Below are 14,546 nucleotides of genomic sequence, written 5' to 3'. Positions count from 1 at the left end.
TGCACGTGTGCTGATTAGTGCTATTTACTTATGCAAATTTTTTCTTCCTTTCACTCAGGTCTGCTGTGAGAAAGACGAGGGCTGTCTGCCCCGTGGCAATCACAGCTCCTTGCGAGTGTCCGGGACCGGTGCAGTCAGAGGCACGAAGAAGCTGGCCAGCCGCAGAAGACAAAATTCCCACATTTTTTCAAGAAACTCGTGAGGCCCAAATCCGAGTCGTCCATGCAGAGGCTGGGTGGTGCATGACTAGGTCATGGCAGAGAGACATTCCTGCAAAATTTCCTAGAGACTGCTGAGTCCCGGTGGTCATTCCCAGGATGATGTGGCATAGTGCTGTGTGGAGGGGGAAGCCCCCAGATGTCCCACTGTTTCCCTCCCTTGTTCCACACGCAACTTCGGATGTCACTAGGGACTGCACCTCCGTGTCCCCCGCTGGCCTGGGTCCGGCCCCGTCACCTCACTCCTGGTGCCCGCCCGGGAGCCGTGCAGAGAGCTGCCCCCTTGCCTCGCTCCCCACACCCAGAGGCAGCGGCCGGCGGCGGGGGCAGCCTGCAGCGCAGAAATGAGCTGCTCCCGATGTCGCATTGAGGCCGCGAGCCCCCCGAGCGGGAGCGGGGACAGTGGGAAGGAGGCAGTGAAAGGTGCTGTTGGCCCCAGCCTCCGGGCAAGGCCGGCGCTGTTTTCGGATGTAAGTAGGCAGTTCCTCTGGAGAAAACACTAACCTTTCTTCCCAGCTATCTACGGCTTGGTCGCAGCCTCCGAGCTGGATTTGGTTCAAGGCCCTGGTTTGCAATTGCACTGATATAAGTCGTTACTGTTCGGCTCCTCTCTGCTGTGTAAACAAGCTAACGGCGCGGAAAAGCACTGCTGCCTCCGGCGCTCAGGTTTTCCCGAGCAGCCACCCCTGCTCGGACGTGCTCTCCGCACCTCATCTCCTGGCGCTTAAACAGACTCTTACTGAACAAGAAAAGGGAAAATTTGTGAAGAACCTGTAAGTGCGCCAGGCTGTGGGCACGGCCAGTCCTGAGACCCGGGGAAAGCTGGGCAGGGGCAGGAACGGGTTGACAATTGCCATTATTTGCACTTCCGGCGCGATGCTGGGCACGTGCCTGAGTCACCCCGAGCCGGGAGCCAGCGGGCTGTTTTTAATCACCAGGAAGCACTCTGCGGGCTTTGGGCTCCTCAGGAGGCTTCGGCATCGCCAAAATCCATCGCTCGGATCAGAAAAGGGGAGGAAGAGCGTTCCCATAAATGCCGGCAGCCTGCTCGGCCTTCCTGATTGCAAATCCGCTTCAAAAGCCTGAGCTTTGTATCTCATAACTGTCCCTTTCTGCCTCAGGTAAACCCTTACCAGGGCTTGGAGGGGTGCGGGGACCCGCGGCTGCCGGCACCAGTGGGTGAGCCCGCAGCCTGCCGGGTTGGGTGCGGGTCAGGGTTATAAAAACCCGTCTGACATTTTGATCACGGTTGTTCTAAAGATAATTCCTCAGCACTTGGACCATTCCTTCCCAACGTGTTCTGACTGCTACATGCCTCTCTTCCGTTTGATGTTCACTTTCGGGGAAGGGCGTACGCCACTCGCCAGCCGAGGAAGCCTTCGGGGATGCGTGGCTTTCCACAGGCGACCCTGGCAGCTCAGAGCCAGCCCACGCCGAGCTCCCGGCTCCACTGCTGCTGCTCCGGGTGTGCGTGGCAGAAATATCTGCTTTTGGTGGTGTTTCTAAATTGCAAATTCCTCCACCCTGTGTGGAGCATCAAGCCACGGAAAGGGCAAATAAAGACTTGACTTCAGGAAGGAAACCTCAGGTCAGGAGCTTTGTCCGTGGGGTTTAGTGCCAGTGGCTCGTGGGAGGTTTTCCAGAGCAGGAGGATCCCCGGCTGTTTGCCAGGACAGGGAATGGGGATGGGGGCAGAACGGCCGCATCACTTGGAGGTGGATGGCGTCAGGGGACAGGCCTTGACCGCCTGCAAGTCATCTGGGGGAACAGATGGTGCGTGGGAGGCGGCGAGGTGGCTCCCGGTGCGAGGGGGATCCCAGCTTGCTCCCTGGGTAAGGAGGGGGGAGAAGAGGGAGGATGGCGTGTGCCAGCGGGGATCAAGGGCTACGGGGCTCTGTGGGGTGGTCAGGGATGCAATTTCCCTTGTTTGGGGGGGGATCTCAGCACACTTCCCTTTACTGTGGGCCCTGACCTTCCCAAATGTCCCAGATTCCTCCTTTCTAGCCTGGATCTCAGGCCACAGCTAATGGGTTTGGATGGGGTTTGTGTGACTCTGCAGTGGGCAGGAGAGGGCTGCTGCTGCCTTTGCGCCTGGGGGGCTCCTGGCACAGAGCCTCTCACCCACCCCCTGCGCCCGCGATCTCGCCTGGACCCCCTTCGTGCCAGGGAACACGGTGTCTGCAGCACCCTGGAGGTGGGAAAATCGTTACAGCAAAGTAGACATGTCTTTGGCCAAGCAACTGCGAGGCTAAGAAAGAGGCATTTCCCCTCTGGCCCCTGCGTTCCCTGTGCCCCCTCTGCTCCTGCCTCTTGTGGCCTGGGAGGAGGCTGCCCGGGAGGGATCCACAGCACCATAAAGCTTCATGCTGCTTTTCTACAGCACATGGGTTTCTGGGACAGGCTGGGAAAGGACATGGTCATCGAACCATGCTAACCAGAGGAGGGGTAGGCTGTGGTGTCAGCCCACAACATCTGCTCGCTGCCTCTGGGGTTGCTTCAGGCTTTGACTTGCTGGCCATGAGTCCACCAGACCAAAACTCTAGAAGCACAAACCTGGGCATCTGTCTGGAGGTGTCTGACCAAGGCCGCAGAGAGGAGCAATCCCGGGGCATGCTCTGTCCCTCCAGGCACGTCCGAGCAGGAAGCAGAGCCTAGGGAAGGCACTGTGTTAGCAGGGAGCTCCCAAAGATCCCACCCGAGGGTGACCTTCAGGTCTTGCTGCTTAATGCAAGGGAAAACCAACCCTCCTGAATTATGCTGCAAGGTGTGAGGAAAGACTTGACGTAATAGTACAGAGAAAGTGGAACAAATTAACTTGTGTGGGATGTAAAATGTACACGAGGAGAATAAATCCCTAAAACTATGAGACCCCAGGGCAAGTCGCTTGTGAATTGCAATATTTTATAGTAAATTGGTTTTTATTCCCTTTCCTCCCTTCCTTCCATGAGGAGACTTACAATGCTGGGAAACTAAGCACCCTGCAATATTGACCAGAAGAGCCTGTGGGCATGGAAACGTCCTTGTCAGCTCCAGCCCTGAGCCTTGCCAGGACCCAGCTGGGAAGCAAGGCCGGACCCAGCTGCGGGGATGGGTGCATGCTAAGCAGCAACAGCCACAACTCCCAGTGCGTCTCACTGCTCCCAGTGCAGCCCACAGCTCCCAGTGCATCCCGCAACTCCCAGTGTGGCCTGCATCTCCCAGCATGTCCCACAGCACCCAGTGCAGCCCACAGCCAGGCCTGGGGACAGCCGAGGCAGGGGAAGGACACACTGCTGGTGCCATCTAGTGGAACTGGGACAGCTGGAAGGGCCGTGGCTCTTCCAACTGTATTATTTGTATTGTTACAGGGTATGGCAGGGGTATCGCTGCCCGGCAGAGCCCAGCGCAGCCTCCGGGGAGCACCTCCCGGAGCCCGAATGAGCAGCGAAAGGGCAGAAAGGGGACGGCAGCTGCGGGGCTGGCTGAGCATCCCCGCAATGAGGGGAGGCCCGGGGAGCCGCTGCTCCGGGTTCAGCGCGGGGCAGCGCTCAGCCTGGGGTGACCGCTGTGTCGGATGGTGCCCCCATCCTTGCCGTGCAGGGGAAGCCCTTCCTCCCTCGCCTCGGACCCCTGCAGTCCCGCTTATCGGCTGCCGTTTGCTTTCCACGCCCAGCATCCGACAGCTCAGAGGGTGCTTTTGTGCATCATGTAATGTGTTTTTTAGGGCGTCTTTGGGGTGCTTCATACTGTAGTGCTGCGAGCAGCTGCAGGTACCGAGCCCTGGGGTTGCACGTGCCAACCAGCCTCCTGCTGCACTTGCTGCCTCTCACAGGGACACGGGGTTTGCAGGAAGAGGAAAGGTTGTGCACCTCGGTGTGAGCTAGGGTGCGCTGAGCACGTAGATATTTCTGCCAGTCAAATAATGGACCATTTTGCAAGAAGACTGCAAAAGAGAGTAATGAGAAAAATTATTAGGATGTGTTTGCGGGCTGGGAGCAGACAGCACGGAGGGGAGCACGAAACCCAGTGCCACTGGCACCTTTGGACATGAGGCCCAAAGTCTCATGTAAAGCTTCACCCGGCTGCTCCCACTCGGCCCCAAATGATCTCGTGAAATTGCCTGGGATCTCACGGCTCAGCTCTTCTGCTCCAAAGCAGAGGCAGTGGCTGGAGCAAGGCAGCAGCGAGGGCAGCCGGCCGGGGTGGGGGGGTTTGGGTTGCACCCTGAAGGGTGAGTGCGCTCCCACTGCCTCCATCGCTTCGGCTCCAGGGGCCAAAGCCACTTCCATGCGGGGAAATTTACTCAACAGCAAAAATTTAAAGTTCTGTGTTGGTTCACATCTTCCGCTTCCCTCCTGGGGCTCTGGGCCTCTTTCCTCTCTCCTACCCATCAGCTCCACACCTGCTAACTCTCCTTTTCTCTCAAGCGGTCTACTTACTGAAGATGAAACAAATAAACTGAGAACAATTTTATTCAAGCTGTATTTAGCTTTCATTTTGTGAGAACCAAATCAGAGACTGTGAACCCAGAAGCCTGTCTGCTTTCAGCAGCCGGCTGAAACCCAGAGCTGCCTGTCCCCACAGGACTCCCTTTCCATGCTCCTCGTGCTGGCCCGGGTGTAAAGCTTTGCATATAGCAGTGCTGAGCTCTGTCCTATTTCCACCCAAAAGTTTGTCAGGAGTTGTGATTTCCAGCCTGTTCCCAGTCGGTGTCTCCAGACAGCTCTCCAGCTGCCTCCCTCGCTCTGGATGGAGCAGTTCCCCTCACCGGGAGGTTGGTTTGCTGCTGCCCAGGGTATTACAGAGGATGCACAGCTGCTAAATCCTCCGTGCACATCTGTCCTTCTCTACCTCAGTGTGCACACCCTGCACAAGGACCTCTGCCCAGAAGAGCTGCTGCAAAATGGATGTCAAGTTGCAAGCAATTAAATTAACTTGGCTGGGTTTATAGTAGCTGTTGGGAAAACCGAACATTTTAGGAATGCAGTATTTGCAAGGAGCCAAAGCAGCAAAGATCAACTGCAATGGTATGCTATAGCATGGACCCTTGCAAGGCTTTGTAAAAAATAAAGTCGTTTCTTGCAAATGAGTATCAGATGTTTTCCTTCACTGGTTTTTATCCTCCTAACTTCTCCACGCTGGTCTTTTGTGTTTCCAACAAAACCAGCTTGTGCTATGCTGACTGATGTCATTTCCATCCCCTCAGGACTGCCCCGTGTTGAGAAACACTCGAATCTCCATTTCCAGATACTAGTTGCACTTCTTGTTTTGGGGGGAACAAACGCTGGTGAGTAGGTGATGGCTAGCGAGGCTGCTCTCTGCTGCCAGAGCGGGTTGGGGGTTTCTTTCCGGGCAGCTCCCCAGCCTGCTGGGCCCAGTGTGCTGTGGCCATGCTGAGGGTGGCACGTGGCTAACAGTGTCGCAAACGAGCCCTCGCTAGAGCACGGCAGCCTAGAAACACTCCCGCTGGAAAGGCGCTTGCCTAGCTGCCGGCTTCCCTAAAGGTGAGCTCTTATTGAAAGGCTTGGCGGAGAGCAGGAGAGCACTGCACACAACTGCGTTTTGCAATCCTGCCACATGTGTCAGTGGCCTTGAGGGTCACCCATCAGCATGTTTCCTACCAACTATTTATAGAGCAGGAGGTGGCTGCACTAGAGTAACTGCTTGTTCCTCCCTGTGCTCAAGGGTTTGCTCTTATCAGGGTAGTTCAGAGAGGGTACCAGTCACGCAAGGTCTTTTGGAGGGCAAGTGCCCAAAGCCCTGCAACCCCTGCTCTGCATTTCACTTTCTTTGGCATTGCAACACGGGCAACAAATGGCAGGACTGGCCTGGCTTAGTTGGCAGCACCCATCTGTGTGGCCACCCCAGGGCACCCTTGTCTGCCCCAGGTATCCTGTAAGGATGCAGAACCCTTTCCTGGGCCCATTCAGCCCTCTCCTCTCTTCCCTCACCTGAGCAACACCCAGCATGGTGATGGACTTGGAGACCTTATTGCAATCATGAAAGTTTCATGTAAAGCTCAGTTTGGATGAACTGTCTTCCAGGGATTGTCTGGACACTTGGGACGCCACCGAGGTCAGCTGCTGGGACACGCGGGTGACAGGCTCTGCCAACCCTTATGAGCAGCGGCACACAAGGAATTGCGAGAAAGAGACCTCTTGCCTACAGATAAGCAGGTTGTATCTGTGAAGGTAAGACTTTGGGCCGTGGGCACTGCACTTCCACGTGCCTATAATGCATTTTCAGCGGGGCTGAGCTGTTAAGAAGACCTTGTTTTTCCTCATAAACGCTGTATCAGTGATTTCCCTGGCAGAAGGTGCTGTTTGACTCTTCCTTCGGGGCCTGCTCACCACTGTCTGCTCTCCTGGGCATACCCCCAACATGTCCCTGAGGACAGTAACCTTGACCTTCAAAGAGCCTTACTGTCCAGCAGCCTGAAGCTGAGCTGTGATTCCCCCTTATATGCATTTCCTCTCTCATAATTATTGCATTCTCCTATAGACTATGGAGCCATTTCATGTCTTGCCCTGGCACGTTCCTCACCTAGGGAAGGGAAGAGCCCCACGTGCCGTTCAAAATAAACTCTGCCACCTGGGCAGGTCGCTGGCGCAGCCGGCAAAGTGATGGAGCATTTGCTTGTGATGTGAAATTGGAATCAGCCACTAGATGGGGATAAAATCTGGTAAAACACACGGAGCTCTGCACCGCTGGTGCTTGCTTGGTGGCCCAACCGCTCAGGCCCTCATCCTTTGCTGCTGCAGTGAAGGGAGAGAAAAATGGCTTTTATTTACTTATTTCTCTAAAATAAAGTGATATTCTCAGATTTTAAATACAATGCTCTCCATGTGAGGTGTTACCATCATTGCTGGGCAGCACTGTGCTTTCCAAGTAGGAAACCCCTGGTTTAAAGCACAGGAGGAGGCAAGTCTTTTCCTGGAGAGGTACCTGTGGGACGGGGGTCCTGGCAGGGGCGAACGTCAGTGCTGGGCCTCCAATTCCTGCGGGTTGAACTACTATCTACGCCAGAACTGTGCAGCCTCAGGTATTGCTCAAAAGTCCTCCTGGCCGCTGCCATGGGACTGGGTGATGGGAAGAGCTCTGAGAGCTGTGCAGAGAGCTTTGCGTTGCCCATGTGGCTGAGGAGAGGAACTGGGTGCTCACTGAACTGCCTGGTGCCAGGCCACATCTGGCCCCATCCCTTGGGGCCAGCCCTTGCCCAGCGGGGAGCAGGCATGTGCCTGTAAAATGCCCCCTTCAAAGCAGGCAGTGCCAGGGGAGCTCAGCAGGAGCAGCGTGCCTTTGCCTGCCATAAACAAGAGCAGCCGCCGGGATTTACCCCTCTCTCGCTCTGGATTTTCCTCAAACCAGGCTGTTGTGCTTTAATTCTTTCTCTTTGTTGGCCAGAGATAATCTGCAGCCGAAAAAGCCTCATTCCCACAAGGGAGGATGCAAGCAGAGACTAAAATAGCAAGGTGGAAAAGCCCCTTGTTTGCCACAGGGCTGGGCCCCTCCTCCCTGCCCAGGGGCAGGGAGTATTTGCAGGAGGGCTGTGACCCTTGAAGGACGGGATTTTCACTATGCCAGTGGTTCACTCAAGGCAGAGCCTCAGCCAGCTTGCGGCTATTGCAACACTGTGCTTCCTCCCGTGGCCCTGCAGTACTGCGGTTGGAGGGAGCAGGAGGTGACCTACAACCCATTTCCTCCTTGCTCTTCTCTGCTACAAAAAGAAGGGGGCCATATCTGGCTGTCCATGTACTGTACCCCATGTAGTGAGCTGCATGCAGTGGACGTGTGGCTTTCTGAACACATGGTCTGTGATGTTTCATACCACCCTCCTCTATCTCTTGGCCTCGGCTTAGCCCCATGCCCTGTGCACAGCATTTGCTGCTGGTGCAGCCGAGCTCCCTGCTCCAGCAGGCAGCTGAGGGCTTTGCTTTTGCCTTCCCCGGAGACAAGCCCTGGACCTTCTCACAGCCCACACATCCATGCATGAGAGCCGCTTCACATTTCTGCCATTTGGGTTTGTCAGACAGCCCAACGTGCTGGGGTGCCAAGGCTGCTCCATACACGAGCGCCTGTGCCCAGTGCCTCCCTGCAGCCCAGCAGCTCGGCGGCCGCAGGCTCCTGGGGACGCTTGGGGCTCCAGCTGTGCGCGCCCCTCAGCGGGAGTCCGGCACGAGGGGCATCGCCATGAGAAACACGCATTAAGTCAAAGTTTCTTTATCGCACAGCTGTCTGGGCCAGTGGGGTTGTAGTGGGGAGCCTTCTGCTCCCTTCTGTGCCCCATATGGTCATTAATAACCACCCCTGTCAGGAGCTCCCCATCTCGATTCACTTTTAAGAAACAGAAACCAAGGCAGGTGGAGTTCAGGCTATGAGACTGAAATTAAAAATAGCTGTGATTCAGATGTTTTCTCCAAGATTGCATGCTAATCACTTGGGCTGGCATTATTTTGTGAACACAATGGAAATTGCCTCTGTGTATGAGATACTTGTCGCGGGGAGAGAGGAGAGTTTGGGAGACGGTGAGTGGAAGAGCGAAATGCCAGGCACCTGCTGCTCCAATGGAGGCTCGAGGTGTGGGACTCTGTCAGCGTTTCCTCTTTTGGCTGCTCAAAAACAAGGACCCTGGAGACGCAGAGAGCTGCCAGTAAATCTTATGCATTCACAATATACAAGGAAGCCATCAGCCAGCAGTTTCCTGAGAGCTTTGTGGGAAAACGGCCATCATGCAGCCAGGGGTTGGGATCAAAGCCAGACCAGAGCTGAATTTCTCAGAAGACATCCATGCCAGGCGGAAGCAGGGCTCCACACTTCCCTTCCTGGGCAGGACAGGCCCGGACCAAACCCCGGTGGAGGCGGGTGGCTGCCAGGCCGGGTGTCTGCAGGGTGGCGGGAAGTGCGGCTCTGGGGCAGCTGTGTGGTGTGACGCCAGGCCCCCCCAGTGCCAGAGAAGTCACGGGAGCGGAGGTGACCGCTGTTAAGGTAGTAACAAAAACATTGCAACTCTTGGCTGCAGATCTGACATGTGGGATCCTGGAAATATGTGTGTATGTGCTCATATTGACTGTTTTATGAAGTTAAACAGGATTGCTGACCTTGAGGGTTAAAAAAATCATGAGAGTAGCCCTAGCAGCCTGGTGTGAAGCATGTGGCTGCTTTGTTTTAACCACCTGCAGTGTATCTGTAAGCAATGCTAAGTGAGGATGTGTGTGCCTGCGTGTGTCCACAGCTCGCTCTGCTCGCCCTCCGTCCAGTGATAGCCCATTTCTGCATGCCTCAGCTGCTCCTCTGTATCTCAGCTGTGCTTAGTCCCCTGTTTTCAGACTGTTCCATGCTCCCCGGGAGCCCCCATGCTCCAGAGCATGGAAGAAGACCACGGGGTGTGGGGAGCCCACACTGTGAGAGAGGAAGGGCTCCCTGCTGTGCTCGAATGGGCTCCTTGGGCCTACGTCTTCCCCACTGCCACACTCTGGCAGGGGCTCAGAGCTCTGGCCATCAGCCACCTTCCCTTTGGGTGCCACAGATCCCCGAGTTTGCACCCACCCTGCACAGCAATGCCCCAGCCACTGCCTCTAGCTGGGCACACCAGACTTGTCAAAAATCTGCCAAGGCCCGGCTTGTCCCAGAAGGGAAGATGTGGCTGAGGAAAACTGGGCAAAGGAAAAAGGAGCACTACGAGCAGTGGTAGGGCTGCTGTTGGAAAGGGGAGCGGAGGAGACAGGTTGTGTGTCTGGGGTGTCAGTCTGTCCCTCTTCCCCACTGCTGAGGCAGGAGCAGCCTGGAGGGGGCTGCTTGCTCTGGCAAGGCCAAAATTCAAGGGCATCGAGGCATCTTAAACGCTTGACCAGCTTTCTTCAGCCCAGGGAAACCACCCACCTCACAAGTGCCAGGTAGTCTCTGTACAGAGAGAGGTGGAGTTTGGCCTCCCTAGCAGGGGAGCATGAGTGATTGGCTCTGGCATGGGAAGAACAAGTAGCTCCTGCAGCATGGACTTGCCTTGGGTCCTCAGGACAGCCCGCAGTCTCACAGAGAAGTAGTGTCTTGGGACCTGTGCTGTCTGTCCCTCCCTCTGCAGGGTGTCCCTGCTCATCTGTGCTGTGCTGGGTAGCTTTGAAGTCTGAGGATGAGGTGATCTGTTGCCTGAAGGGCAGAGGGTAACACCAGGGTCGGTCACAAAAAGCAGACTTGGAAGGGACCTTCAGAAATGATGTTTCTCCTTCTCCCAAGGCAGTGTCAGTGCTTACCTAAGATCTCTCTGGCAAAATATTTGTCTAGTCTGGTCTTAAATATGTCCAGAGATGCCATACAATACCATGCCATGCCACCCTACACCACCCTATTACCTCTCTTCCCAGAAAATAGCTTAGTCTCAGTCTACTGTGTTTAATTCCCTCCTTTTGAGAAGCATTCTTTGCCTGTTTGAGGGACAGTATCTCATCTCCCCAGTCTTTGCTAAGTTAAGCAATCTTGATTCTTTCAATATTTCCTCAGCTGTCATATTTTCTGCACTGCCGGTCATGCTTTCTATTGTCTTTTCGACACTCTGGAGGTAGCGTGCCAAGTCTCGACACTACACAGCAGCTGACCTTTGATGATGACAACTGGAGCAGGTTTTACTACTTTACATGTTGTGCACCTTTTTGCAGGTCCCAGCAAGAGATTTCCTTTCTCACAAAAATGGGCTGACATAGTCTGTTCATGTGACCCTTTATTACTGCAGAGTGCTCGGATTTTTTGCGGAGTTATTACTGGACTAGCCATTTCCTCCCTGTATTTTTGCTGTTGGTTATTCCTGTGTCATTGTAGTATGCTGAACAACTTCTAGATGAATTGCATCCTGTTGACTTTTTTCCCCTAGATAACTGCAAGATCAAATCTTGTCCCCTCCCACCCCCACACCGTGCTTGCAGTCCCTGAAGCTCTTGGGGTCATCCAAATCATTAATGAAACAAGTGGATAATAACGGGCCCATGACAGACTCCTGTGGAGCCATGCTCAATGCCTCTGTGCAGTTTTGCTCTCTGCCTGTGAATCACCAACTAGTTTGGCATCTACTTTCAGGAGCTTTTCAACAGCAGACCCCTGCCAGCGGTCTGTGTACCACGAGAGACGTATTGGCACTTGCCAGGTCAGTGCCAAGCTGCAGGCAGCAGTGAAACGCATCCTCGCTGCTGCTGACTGTAGTGCCTGCTGCCACTGTCAGGGACTGTGCTTGGCAATAGGAAGGACCACGTTCCCTAGCTCACCTGTAAGAGTGATATTTGAGACAGTATCAAAAACCTCACTGAGGTCAAGATTCAAAACATCTGCAGCTGTTCTGCTCACAGTGAGGGGAAACTCCTGCCATGGAAGGAAAACAAATTATTTGAACCAAATTTGTTCTGGGTACATCTGTCTTGGTTTGTTGCCTTGTTATCTTTCTCATGCTTAAAACTGTTTATTTCTACCAATTTTTTTACAAGAAATAACTCCATGACTTCTTTCCTCCCTCCTCCTTAAAGATCAGCACTGCTTGCCCTTTCCTAGGAGAACCACATCCCTCTCAAACCTATCAATGGGTGGCTTGCAAGATGGTTCTGACCAGTTTTCTAAACCCACTGTGCTGGGACACGGCAGCCTGACAAAACCCATCCCCGAAAGCCTCTAGTTTGTTTAGCCTGTAGTTTGACGCACAGTTTGTTAACATTGTGTTATTTCATTTATTTTTTGGCAGCGTAGTTGGCGTGAGTGGGTCCCCTGCTTGTCCCCCCGCCCTGTGCTGATGCAGCTGTTTGGGCAGCTGCCTCGCGAGCCACACTGAGCGTCTGCTCAGGGATAGGACCTGCTTGCAGAGCAAATGTTTAATGAGAATAGGTTCCCCATTAGGTTCGCAGCATGGCACCACTCGGGATGAAGAGGCCTGGGGAGGGGGTAGGAGCAGCGGTGGTGGGGAATAACGGAGGTTGCTTAAGCCGAAGTTACTCCTGGAGCAAAAGAGCCTCCAACCAGGTCCCGCAGTTTCAAGGAGGTTTGTCCTATTCCAGCCCTCTGCCACAGGGGTTAGTCTCACAGGCTAGTGGCCACAGTTCATCCTCCTTGCGAAGGCAGGGGTGAAAAGGGCTGCACGTACGGCTGCACGTAAGGCCCTCTTCTTGGCCGTCCTTCCCATCACCTGCCGAGCACTTACAGCTGTGCTCCTCTGCTGCTTCTCATCCCGTGCTTTGTGCTTGCATCTGTGCTTTGCCTTTTCAGTTGCTCATCAGATGCTTGTGACAGTTTTATGTGAATCTACTTGAATTTGAACAACTTTTGTTTTTCCCTGCAATTCCCCCTTAATCTTCAGGGGATTAAGGCATTTATGATTCAGCTGAGTTCCCACCCTGCTCCACATTCTCCTTCTGCACTGGGATATTCCTTTATGCTCTTGATACTATTTCCTGGGGAGCTGCCAGCTCCTCGAAATTCCACTTTCCCTTTAGAGTGACCTACCCTGGGGTCTCTGCTATTACTTCCGAGTCTCTGAAATCTGCCTCCACAGAGTTCATTTTACCAGCTCCTGAGGATCGCAGTCTTTATTTCACCATCCCTGTTGCCTAATTTGCTTTTCTTCTTCCCACTTGCAGTCAGCCCCTTGCAGCTGATCCAACACAGAGGTGGCTCCTGTGTCCTCTGCAGTTCTCTGCCCCAGGGGTGGTTCCCTGCTTCCCACCCCACAAAGAGGGTGCTTACGGGAGACGTCCCTGATCCCAGCCACCCAGTGGAGCAGCCACAGGATAGGTCTGTGACAAGTCTTAGCGAGAGGGTGTTCAGAGCTGGGGCTGGGGAACGGGAAGCTCTGGGAGGGAAAGGGGCTATCTCCAGAAGAGCTGGCTCAGGGGGTAAGAAGAGCTGCAAGGCCATGAAGGTGAGCCCAAGCTGGCGTTTGCCTAGCTAGCATGTGTCCCGGCCTGCACTGCCGGCTGTACTGCCAAACCCTCCGGGGTTAAGCTGTGTGTTTAGAGCTTTCCACCTCCCAGCTCAGCACAGTGCAGTGGCTTTTATTTAAGGCATGGCTGGAAGGATACGGGAAAAGAAGGGATTCGAGGAAAACACGTGGTTTCTCTGAGCGTTTGGTAACAGCTAAGGCTGCCAGATGTGATGCAAGCTTAGATTTTGCATGCTTTACAGAGCATGTTAAAGCATAGCTGTCCTACAGCCAAAGGCAGAGCACAGGATGATTCTTTTGGTAGGAAAACTGTACCCTTCCCAGGGGAGCAACCCCTTTGGTCTGTGAAGAAATGAGAGGGAGATGCCTTGAGGGAATGGCACTCTGGTTTCACTCAGATGCCATCTGATTTTCATGTTCATAAATGTAAAGATGTTTATGTGAGCCTCAAAAGTTTTGCACAACGCTGGACTCCCAAGGTTTCAGCACTGATGAATTACCTTTAGCCTCAGAAAGGATGGAGCTAGGTATCTCCCTTCTGGCCATAAGTGAGGACCAGGGACATGCTCCTCTGCCGACCCAGGTTCCCAGCAGTGCTGCCAGGCTCTGCCAGCATAGGCAGGGCAGCACCGCTATGACACCCACGGAGGCGCTGGGCCACCTGGTGCTGTAAAGAGGAAATTTTTCGACAGAGTAAACTTGAAACACAGTTCAATCAGTAGGGACTTGCCCAAGCCATTTTTATTTTCCTCCTGTGGGTTGCCCATATCTTTACATTCCAAAAACGCTCCATCCCTCCAGGGAAGCAGCTGGCGGTAGCACTGGCTGTGTATGTACCACAGGCAGGCATGCATAGGGTGTGGACACATATATGGGAACCTGGCCTCATGGCTGTATCCTAAAAAATATCCACCTAGTAGAGTTGAGGTCGCCAGTCACCCCTCAGCATCAGGAGGCTGACAGCCCCTGGTGATCTTCCGGCAGGCTCTTTTGCACTTTTTCCAGGACAAACCCTCTGTACGGGGAAGGCCCTGTATTCAGGAGAGCCTGCCTTACTCTTCTGCAGAGAGAAAGGATCACAGTTGGCACCTTGGCTTGGCCAAGGCTGCACATCTGCATGGCTCATCAAGCAGCAGCTGCAGACCAAGCCAGCCCCAGGGGCTGTAACTAAGCAGCACAAGTGCTTTTGGCCACACATGACCTGCCTCTAAGAACAGCTGTTGCTTGAAGAGGGGGGGCTCTGGCTGAAGCTGTGAGAAGGTCTGTTTATAACTCTTTTCCTGTTAGCAAAGATTCCCTGAGGGTCAATGGGAGCTTTGTTCTCTTAGTGTTACAACATCTCGTGCTGTATCATGGTGCAGCTTCCTTTTGCTTCTGAAAATGCAAAAGGCTGTGAAGACCCCCAGAGCAAAGGCTAGAATGACACCTCTGGCATCTCCCCC

At 54.1% G+C, this 14,546-nt stretch overlaps 1 protein-coding gene across 5 annotated transcripts in view; it reads left to right on the top strand.

The window, feature by feature from the left end:
* Positions 1-3,090, top strand: part of LOC104144469 (exocyst complex component 3) — a 46,928-nt gene extending 43,838 nt beyond the window's left edge. For 2 of the 5 annotated variants that reach the window (XM_068947144.1, XM_068947148.1), the window contains exon 12: positions 59-3,090. In XM_068947144.1, the coding sequence (XP_068803245.1) occupies positions 59-296 (238 nt within the window). In that variant the 3' untranslated portion in view covers positions 297-3,090. The remainder of the gene's footprint in view (positions 1-58) is intronic. The other 3 variants (XR_011141670.1, XR_011141671.1, XM_068947145.1) reach the window with 3 other exon arrangements.
* The last annotated feature ends 11,456 nt before the right edge of the window (positions 3,091-14,546 follow it).

Source organism: Struthio camelus, chromosome 5 (assembly GCF_040807025.1).
Source record: "Struthio camelus isolate bStrCam1 chromosome 5, bStrCam1.hap1, whole genome shotgun sequence".
Taxonomy (NCBI): Eukaryota; Metazoa; Chordata; class Aves; order Struthioniformes; family Struthionidae; genus Struthio; species Struthio camelus.
This window is presented reverse-complemented; position numbering and strand designations above follow the sequence as displayed.